A 10,870-nucleotide genomic window follows, 5' to 3' on the forward strand; every position below is an offset into this window, starting at 1 on the left:
TCTTCCAGGTCTGGCGCTGAGCGGAGACGTGTGTCGAGATATGCTGGTGGCTCTTCCAGAGTGCCGCCCTGCCCTGCGCTGCTTGGGCGTGTCCCGAGCAGAGGACCTAAGGGCAGAGTTATTGAGAGCGGAGCACCTGAAGGCGGAGGCTCAGTGGGAGGATGGCCAAGAGGGGGCTCGGTCAGTATGGATCCCACCGCTGACACCAAATTCAAGTCAGACCCATATATATGTTTAATGTGGCTCTGGTTCCTTTAAATGGTGTGTTATTCTTAATCTATCTGGCGGTGAGGAAAGACTGCCCTCTCTTGGCACTAAAGCATAACTTCATGCTCCACAGTTAGTTCTATCAGAGGGAACTTCAAGAACTCTGTGATGGGGTGGATAAGTGTAACACTGTTAGCTACTCTGTGATAGATTGCATTAGTACATTTGGCAGCATACAGTTTCTCTGTAATATATCTTGCAGGAATTTAACTATGCATTGTAATCCCTAGGTGACAGCAGGATTCAATAGAACATAAACCAATGTCACTCTTACAGCCTGCTTTTTTACATACAACTTACATGTTTTGCTCTGTCTGTATGTGTTGGTGACATGTGTAGGAGGTCTATGGCAGAGCGGGACGGCAGACCAAAGCTATCGCTGCGACGGTTCTTCTCCTCCATCGGGCTGCACAGTGTGGGCAGGCTGGTGAAGGGAGGGCGCTCCAGCAGCATGGAACAGCTCAGCATCTCAGTGCCGCGGGCCAGCTCCGCCTCACCCAGCCCCACCCACACCCGCCTGCAGAGGACCCCCTCACTACAGGCCCTGAACACAGTAAGCACCAGCCATTCAATTCAGTTCAGCTCTATTGAATCTAGTTCAGTGTTTTCACTAACTCATTTGTCAAGAAACAGAATGGCATATGCCGCTTTACTTTTACATCATTCTTTAACATTTTCATGTTGAGATGCAATTTTGGCTGACATTGAAAATACAAGAGACTCTGGCTGTGTCTGAAATCTGGCTTGCCTACTACTGCTTTTAGATTTACATTTTAGTCGACGCTCTTATCCAGAGCAATTAGGGTTAAGTGCCTTGCTCAAGGGCACATCGACAGATTTTTCACCTAGTCGGCTCGGGGATTAGAACCAGTGACCTTTCGGTTACTGGCACAACGCTCTTAACCACTAAGCTACCTGCTTCCCCTAATCTAACTACATGCAAATTAGAACGTATACTGTTTAGTAAAAACAAATGAATATCAGCATACTAGGCTCATCTTACTGGGAATGTGTAATTTATTGCACAATTGCGTTGATTCCCGCCAGTCGTTCAATTTGGTACAGCGCGTCACCTTCTCTGATTATCAGCTGTTGTCAGACACACGTGGGTCTCGAAAGACGATTCTCTTCCTCAACAGTGTGCAGCGAATTCTACTAGATGAAAAGCCAAAATGAGTATGACATCCTGGCATTCGAAATTTCACCTACTATAAAACTGTATTTTTTCGAAAACCCCAAAATGCCTACTTTTTAGAACGCAAGTAAGGTATTCGGACACAGCCTCTGTCTGTGACTGTCAGGACTGAGGAGACAAAATCAACTGCACGGATGATGACACCTTGTTGCAATGTCCCTAATAAATATGAATCTCCTTCTCTGTCACCAGGTGTCCCCACTGGCCCAGCTTCGGAAAGCCTCCTCTGTGCAGAGTCTGGAGAGGAGAGTGGAGCGTTCGACCATTCTGAGAGAGGTGTCCGTGCCTAACAGCCTGGCACCCAGGTACAGTGTGTGTGTGTGTGTGTGTGTGTGTGTGTGTGCGTGTGTGTGTGTGTGTGTGTGTGTGTGTGTGTGTGTGTGTGTGTGTGTGTGCCAATTGTTCAGTTGGTTAAAAAAAACTGGAACAGAAATGTCATTCCAATCAACAAATTTCAGGACAACATAAGGAACATAACTACTAGGAATGTGAATACTGTAATCCTTATTGACACAACACTACAAATCCAGGCAGCTTTCCAAAATCTCTTGAAGTGATGTCATCTAGACCGTATTTACACTGAGCAATGTTTGACTTGGCAAAATGCCTTACGTATATAAAAACAATATAGCTAGATTATTGTAAGAACCCATTTCCAACAGGAAACCAATTTTGACAAACTGCCACTAATTTCTCATGAAGGTAAATGACCCCGACTACATTTCACTGAAATGTCTCTATATACTATCTCTACAGGGTGATTCAGAAAGCCCTGAGCGTGGAAGATGTGTTAGCCCCTCGGGTGGTGCGTCCCGTGGGTCCAATGGGTCGGGTTGTCCAGGCCTTCCCTGATGGGACCCTCCGGTTGGAGCTCACCAGACCCCCTAATGGCCCTTTTGGGTTCGTCATCTCACGAGGCAAAGGTCGACCGGTCACAGGTATATTAAAGCACCTTTACTGTATAACTTGGTTCCTTTAGATGTAGCCTACATTTTAGTGTTGTGGATGTGAAGGTGTACAGTGCATTCGGAAAGTGTTCAGAAGCATTTTGTTACGTTACAGCCTTATTCTAAAATGGATTAAATACCAAATATTTCCTCATCAATCTACACACAATATCCCATAATGACATAGCGAAAACAGATTTTTAGAAATTTTTGCAAATGTATTTAAAATAAAAAACAGAAATACCTTATTTACATAAGTATTCAGACCCTTTCCTATTAGACTCGAAATTGAGCTCAGGTGCATCCTGTTTCCATTGATCATCCTTGAGATGTTTCTACAACTTGATTGGAGTCCACCTGTGGAAATCCAATTGATTGGACATGATTTGATAAGGCACACACCTGTCTATATAAGATCCCACAGTTGACAGTGCATGTCAGAGCAAAAACCAAGCCATGAGGTCGAAGGAATTGTCTGTAGAGCTCCGAGACAGGATTGTGTCGAGGCACAGATCTGGGCAAGGGTACCAAAACATTTCTGCAGCATTGATGGTCCCCAAGAACACAGTGGCCTCCATCATTCTTAAATGGAAGAAGTTTGGAACCACCAAGACTCTTCCTAGAGCTGGCCGCCTGGACAAATTGAGCAATCGGGGGAGAAGGGCCTTGGTCAGGGAGGTGACCAAGAACCCGATGGTCACTCTGACAGAGCTCCAGAATTCCTCTGTGGAGATGGGAGAACCTTCCAGAAGGACAACCATCTCTGCAGCACTCCACCAATCAGGCCTTTATGGTAGAGTGGCCAGACGGAAGCCACTCCTCAGTAAAAGGCACATGACAGCTGCTTGGAGTTTGCCAAAAGGCACCTAAAGGACTCTCAGACCATGAGAAACAAGATTCTCTGGTCTGATGAAGCCAATATTGAACTCTTTGGCCTGAATGCCAAGCGTCACATCTGGAGGAAACCTGGCACCATCCCTACGGTGAACCATTGTGGTGGCAGCATCATGCTGTGGGGAGGTTTTTCAGCGGCAGGGACTGGGAGACTAGTCAAGATCGAGGGAAAGATGAACGGAGCAAAGTACTGAGAAAACCTGCTCCGGAGCACTCAGACTGGGGTGAAGGTTTACCTTCCAACAGGATAATGACCCTAAGCACACAGCCAAGATAACACTGGAGTGGCTTCGGGAGAAGTCTCTGAATGTCCTTGAGTGGCCCAGCCAGAGCCCGGTCTTGAACCTGATCTAACATCTCTGGAGAGACCTGAAAATAGCTGTGCAGTGACGCTCCCCATCCAACCTGACAGAACTTGAGAGGATCTGCAGAGAAGAATGGGAGAAACTCCCCAAATACAGGTGTGCCAAGCTTAAGCTTGTAGTGTCATACACAAGAAGACTCAAGGCTGTAATCGCTGCCAAAGGTGCTTCAACAAAGTACTGAGTAAAGGTTGTGAATACTTATGTAAATGTTATATTTCATTTTTTTTATATATACACTACTAGATCTACTCATTCAAGGGTTTTTCTTTATTTTTACTATTTTCTACATTGTAGAATAATAGTGAAGACATCAAAACTATGAAATAACACATATGGAATAATGTGGTAACCAAAAAAGTGTTAAACAAATCAAAATAGATTTTAGATTCTTGAAAGTAGCCACACTTTGCCTTAGTTTAGTTTAGTGTATTAATTCAACCATTTAAAAAAACAAGCACACATAAAACTTTAAAACGCCATACATGCACATGAGTAAAATCATTGAGGCTAACACACAATAAAGTCTGGGACTTATTTCTATTGGGGTCCTCTTGAAACAAGATGGCTGGGTAAGATCCAACAGGGTTGAACACAGTATGACAACGAGATAATAAAACAAAAAACAAAGAAGAAGAACATCAATCTCATCATTGCAGTTACATCATAGGGGTCATTCATATGGGCACAGAACACATCAAACAGTTTCTTTACTTCTTTTTTTAAGCTGCCCAGAGAGGACGTCGTTTTTATGGGCAGATGCAACTCATTCCACTCGGAGGCTCCAGTATACAAGAAAGTACCTTTCCCAGCATTACTCCTGAACCTGTATAAGCACACGTTAGCAACACCTGATCTGGTGCTGTGATTGTGTGCATCCATTAACACGGGGAAAGTAATCAGTTAGATATCTGGGCGCAGAACCATAAATACTCCTGTAAACCAAACCCAGTCTAATCTGGGACACCCTAGCCTCAACAGGCAGCCAGTTGCTGAAAGCAGCTCCTGCCTATGTGAGTACGTGGACTCACCTTCAAAACTACCCTGATCAGCTTATTCTGGGCTATCTGGAGCTTCCCCTTCATAAGCTTAGATAAGCCCCCAAACCAGGAAGTAGTAGCGTAGTCAAAATGGCATTGAATGAGGGCAGTGGCTAGCACTCTCATGGAGTCCTTATCAAGCAGCTTGGACATTCTAGCCAAAAACGTAGTCCTGACATTAACCTTCCCTAGCACTTTAGTGGTCATGCTCACACCTCCCAAGCTTCCATCAAGGATACATCCCAGGTAGCTAACAGAGGTTTTTGTAGTCAGCACCTCACCCCCTAACTCCAACAAGCATCTTTCATATCGTTAATATACAGTAAAAACAGTAGAGGCCCAAGCACACTCCCCTGCGGAGCGCCACAACTCATTGGTGTTTGTTGACATATTCATAAATTTACTAATGTACAGTGCCTTGCAAAAGTATTCATCCCCCTTGGCGTTTTTCCTATTTTGTTGCATTACAACCTGTAATTGAAATGGATTTGTATTTGTATGTCATGTATTGGACATACACAAAATAGTCAAAATTGGTGAAGTGAAATTAAAAAAATTACTTTTTTCAAAATATTCTAAAAAAATAAATAACGGAAAAGTGGTGCGTGCATCTGTATTCACCCCCTTTGCTATGAAGCCCCTAAATAAGGTCTAGTGCAACCAATTACCTTCAGAAGTCACATAATTAGTTAAATAAAGTCCACCTGTGTGCAATCTAAGTGTCACATGATCTCAGTATATATACACCTGTTCTGAAAGGCCCCAGATTCTGCAACACCACTAAGCAAGGGGCACCACCAAGCAAGCGGCACCATGAAGAACAAGGAGCTCTCCAAACAGGTCAGGGACAAAGTTGTGGAGAAGTACAGATCAGGGTTGGGTTATAAAAAAATATCAGAAACTGAACATCCCACGGAGCACCATTAAATCCATTATTTAAAAATGGAAAGAATATGGCACCACAACAAACCTGCCAAGAGAGGGCCACCCACCAAAACTCACGGACCAGGCAAGGAGGGCATTAATCAAAGAGGCAACAAAGAGACCAAAGATAAACCTGTAGGAGCTGCAAAGCTCCACAGCGGAGATTGGAGTATCTGTTCATAGGACCGCTTTAAGCCGTACACTCCACAGAGCTGGGCTTTACGGAAGAGTGGCCAGAAAAAAGCCATTGCTTAAAGAAAAAAATAAGCAAACCCATTTGGTGTTCGCAAAAGGCATGTGGGAGACTCCCCAAACATATGGAAGAAGGTACTCTGGTCAGATGAGACTAAAATTGTGCTTTTTGGCCATCAAGGAAAACGCTATGTCTGGATGTGTACATCACAATGGCACACATATACAATCAATGTCTCAAGGCTTACACATTTTTCTTTAACTTGTCTCCTCCCCTTCATAAACACTGTCTGAATTGGATTTAACAAGTGACATCAATAAGGGATCATAGCTTTCACCTGGTCAGTTTGTCATGGAAAGAGCAGGTGTTTTTAATGTTTTATACACTGTCAAACGCAGCATCAGCGTAAGAATATAATACATTTCTTAAATGTGTATATGTATACAGTACATTAACTAGCTGTCTTTTGAACTGTAGTAACCCTATTTCCATGATATAACCGAGATATCAGATGTACATTACATAAGGTTTCTGCCTGTACATAATGTACATTTTCAACATGTCCCTGACTGAGTCTGTAATACCAACATGTTTCAAGCAGACCACCATAGTCCCTGTGCTCAAGGACACTAAAATAACCTGCCTAAATGATTACCGACCCATAGCACTCACGTCTGCAGCCATGAAGTGCTTTGAAAGGCTGGTCATGGCTCACATCAACACCATTATCCCAGAAACCCTAGACCCACTCCAATTTGCATACCGCCCCAACAGATCCACAGATGATGCAATCTCTATTGCACTCCACACTGCCCTTTCCCACCTGGACAAGAGGAACACCTTCATGAGAATGCGAGTCATTGACTACAGCTCAGCATTCAACACCATAGTGCCCTCAAAGCTCATCACTAAGCTAAGGACCCTGGGACTAAACACCTACCTCTGCAACTGGTACATGGACTTCCTGACAGGCCGCCCCCATGTCGTAAGGATAGGTAACAACACATCTGCCACGCTGATCCTCCCCCTCAGGGCTGCGTGCTTAGTCCCCTCCTGTACTCCCTGTTCACCCATGACTGCATGGCCAGGCTCGACTCCAACACCATCATTAAGTTTGCAGACGACACAACAGTGATAGGCCTGATCACCGACAATGATGAGACAGCCTATAGGGAGGAGGTCAGAGACTTGGCCGTGTGGTGCCAGGATAACAACCTCTCCCTCTACGTGATCAAGACAAAGGAGATGACTGTGGGGACTACAGGAACAAAAAGAGGACTGAGCACGCCCCCATTCTCATCGACGGAGCTGTAGTGGAACAGGTTGAGAGCTTCAAGTTCCTTGGTGTCCACATCACCAACAAACTATCATGGTCCAAACACACCAAGACAGTCGTGAAGAGGGCACGACAAAGCCTATTCCCCCTCAGGAGACTGAAAAGATTTGGCATGGGTCCTCAGATCCTCAAAAGGTTCTACAGCTGCACCATCGAGAGCATCCTGACTGGTTGCATCACTGCCTGGTATGGCAACTGCTCGGCCTCCGACCGCAAGGCACTACAGAGTAGTGTGTACGGCCCAGTACATCACTGGGGCCAAGCTTCCTGCCATCCAGGACCTCTATACCAGGCGGTGTCAGAGGAAGGCCCTAAAATTGTCAAAGACTCCAGCCACCCTAGTCATAGACTGTTCTCTCTGCTACCGCACAGCAAGCGGTACCGGAGCACCAAGTTTAGGTCCAAAAGCCTTCTTAACAGCTTCTACCCCCAAGCCATAAGACTTCTGAACAGCTAATCATGGCTACCCGGACTATTTGCACTGCCCCCCCACCCCACCCCATCCCCCTCTTTTACGCTGCTGCTGTCGTAGAAATATTTGACTCAAAAGTAGTCAACTCAAAAATATCTCTCAAGAGACTGGAGCTTGTGAATCCAAAAATTTGACTTTATTATTTGCGTAACAAAGCCGAGCCACTCCATGGAACGGCTGTCTCTCTTTGGCTCAGAGATCTCTTTTATACACACACAAATGCACAGTCATGTATACATAGCTTATACAGCTACTCCCCTTAAGATAACTGATTAACATCTTTAACTGCCACGCCACTATTATTTTTCAAAGTCCAACAACACATGTTGTTTACTCCAAAAGACCATGGGCGCTTTTGCCTCTTTCCCTTATCTCATTATATTGGTGGCGTGGCTCAGACACTTAAAAAAATAATATACATACATTAATTAAAGCATGTTTACACACTGTATTGGCTATATTCCTTATTTAGACATGCATCTGGATTATAAAATGTCAATCATGTTTACTATATTTTACCTTTGACATTTCCCAACATTTTCCTTAATGATACATAAAATATTACCATACTGCTTATTGTTTATTATTTATGCATAGTCACTTTAATTCTACCCACATGTACATATTACATCAATTACCTTGACTAGCCGGTGCCCCCGCACATTGACACTGTACCGGTACCCCCCTGTATATAGCCTCTCTACTGTTATTTTATTTTACTGCTGCTCTTTAGTTATTTGCATTTATTTTTTACTTATCTATTTTTTACTTAACACTTTTTTTCTTTCTTTTTTTCTTTAAAAAACTGCATTGTTGGTTAAGGGCTTGTAAGTAAGCATTTCACTGTAATGTCTACACCTGTTGTATTCGGCGCATGTGGCAAATAACATTTTATTTTATTTTATTTGCGTCTCACAAAGACACGGCGGTTGGAACCAAAAATCTCAAATTTGGACTCATCAGACCAAAGGACAGATTTCCACTGGTCTAATGTCCATTGCTCGTGTTTTTTGGCCCAAGCAAGTCTCTTCTTATTATTGGTGTCCTTTAATAGTGGTTTCTTTGCAGCAATTCGACCATGAAGGCCTGATTCACACAGTCTCCTCTGAACAGTTGATGTTGAGATGTGTCTGTTACTTGAACTCTGTGAAGCATTTATTTGGACTGCAATTTCTGAGGCTGGTAACTCTAATGAACTTATCCTCTGCAGCAGAGGTAACTCTGGGTCTTCCTTTCCTGTGGCGGTGCTCATGAGAGCCAGTTTCATCATAGCGCTTGATGGTTTTTATGACTGCACTTGAAGAAACTTTTAAAATGTTCTTGAAATGTTCCGTATTGACTGACCTTCATGTCTTAAAGTAATGATGGACTGTCGTTTCTCTTTGTTTATTTGAGCTGTTCTTGCCATAATATGTACTTGGTCTTACCAAATAGGGATATCTTCTGTATACCTCCCCCTACCTTGTCACAACACAACTGATTGGCTCAAACGCATTAAGAAGGAAAGAAATTTCACAAATTAACTTTTAATAAGGCACACTTGTTAATTGAAATGCATTCCTGGTGACTACCTCATGAAGTTGGTTGAGAGAATGCCAAGAGTGTGCAAAGCTGTCGTCAAGGCAAAGGGTGGCTAATTTTAAGAATATAAAATATAAAATATATTTTGATTTGTTTAACACTTTTTGGGTTACTACATGATTCCATATGTGTTATTTCATAGTTTTGATGTCTTCACTATTATTCTACAATGTAGAAAATAGTAAAAATAAAGAAAAACCTTTGAATGAGTAGGTGTGTCCAAACCTTTGACTGGTACTGGTATATAAATTAGCAAAGATTTCAAAAAAACTGTTTTTGCTTTTTCATTATGGGGTATTGTGTGTAGATTGATGAGTCCAAAAAAGTATTTCATCCATTTTAGAATAAGGCTGTAACGTAATTTTTTAGGGAAACGGTCAATGGGTCTGAATACTTTCAGAATGTAGTCATGGAACACCTAATTGCAGGGATTTTAGTTGGGTGGTTGAGAGGGCATTTTACCCGAGTGTGTAATGACATACTATTTAATGATTTTAAGTTGACATATTCTTAGTGTTTGTGCACCGTTACTTATTGTGCCCTCTATTCTGTGGTCCTCTGTAGCTCAGGGACACGCCAAGGTTCGGGACCACCCAACAATGTATGCACGCATGACTGTAAGTCGCTTTGGATAAAAGCGTCTGCTAAATGGCATATTATTATTCGCTCTCTCTCCCCATTTATCTCCCTCCATCTCTCTCTCTTTATATCTCCCTCTCGGTCCTTCCCCCACCCCTCTGTCTTGTCTCAGGTGTGTACGTGGAGCAGGTAGGGGACGGTACTGAGGAGGGCCTGTACTCTGGGCTCCTGGGTGTTGGGGATGAGATCCTGGAGGTGAATGGGGAGGCGGTGGTCGGACTGACCCTGGATCTGGTGACACGCCTCATGACCCGCGACAGCACCGCCTCTATCCGGGTCCTGCCACACCGTCGGAACCATCGCTGAGCAACACCACAATGGAATATTCCATTATCCATTTCAATGAAAAAACATACTGGATACTGCGCCATGATGATGTCATGACGAAAACATGAGAATGGAAATAGGCATAAAGAGACATTTTTAACTCAGGGAGAACCAAAGGAAGGACATAATACATATCCTTATGCTTGTCTATTATTAGGCCTAGTCATTGAAGATTCAGGCAACTTTTTGTGAATCAAATCTGTTGTCAGATAAAACAAAGTATAAAGAAAATGTTGCACTGAAGATGCAAGTGAGATGATCTGCAGTGCCTTCAGAAAGTATTTATACCCCTTGACTTATTCCACATTCCACAGCCTAAATTAAAAATTGATTAAATTGATTTGATTTTCTCACCCATCTACAAATGTTTGCAAATGTATTGAAAATGAAATACAGAAATATCTTATTTACGTAAGTATTCACACCCCTGAGTCAATATACAGTGAGGGAAAAAAGTATTTGATCCCCTGCTGATTTTGTACGTTTGCCCACTGACAAAGACATGATCAGTCTATAATTTTAATGGTAGGTTAATTTGAACAGTGAGAGACACAATAACAACAAAAAAATCCAGAAAAACGCATGTCAAAAATGTTATAAATTGATTTGCATTTTACTGAGGGAAATAAGTATTTGACCCCTCTGCAAAACATGACTTAGTACTTGGTGGCAAAACCTTTGTTGGCAATCACA

At 43.0% G+C, this 10,870-nt stretch overlaps 1 protein-coding gene across 1 annotated transcript; it reads left to right on the forward strand.

Annotated features, from left to right (window-relative positions):
• The first annotated feature begins 14 nt into the window (after positions 1-14).
• Positions 15-10,478, forward strand: LOC121581473 (uncharacterized protein KIAA1614-like). Its single transcript, XM_041896970.2, has 5 exons — positions 15-180; positions 607-820; positions 1,655-1,767; positions 2,219-2,400; positions 9,963-10,478. The coding sequence occupies exons 1-5, from the start codon at positions 41-43 to the stop codon at positions 10,154-10,156; spliced, it is 843 nt and encodes a 280-aa protein (XP_041752904.1). The 5' UTR covers positions 15-40; the 3' UTR covers positions 10,157-10,478.
• The last annotated feature ends 392 nt before the right edge of the window (positions 10,479-10,870 follow it).

Source organism: Coregonus clupeaformis, chromosome 14 (assembly GCF_020615455.1).
Source record: "Coregonus clupeaformis isolate EN_2021a chromosome 14, ASM2061545v1, whole genome shotgun sequence".
NCBI lineage: Eukaryota > Metazoa > Chordata > Actinopteri > Salmoniformes > Salmonidae > Coregonus > Coregonus clupeaformis.

Bases quoted from the DNA above. Each gene is read 5' to 3' on its own strand.
- LOC121581473 (XM_041896970.2), top strand. From the start codon at position 41: ATGCTGGTGGCTCTTCCAGAGTGCCGCCCTGCCCTGCGCTGCTTGGGC. The intron at 1,768-2,218 runs GTACAGTGTGTG...CTATCTCTACAG, and splicing joins CCTAACAGCCTGGCACCCAG to GGTGATTCAGAAAGCCCTGA. The intron at 2,401-9,962 runs GTATATTAAAGC...GTCTTGTCTCAG, and splicing joins CAAAGGTCGACCGGTCACAG to GTGTGTACGTGGAGCAGGTA.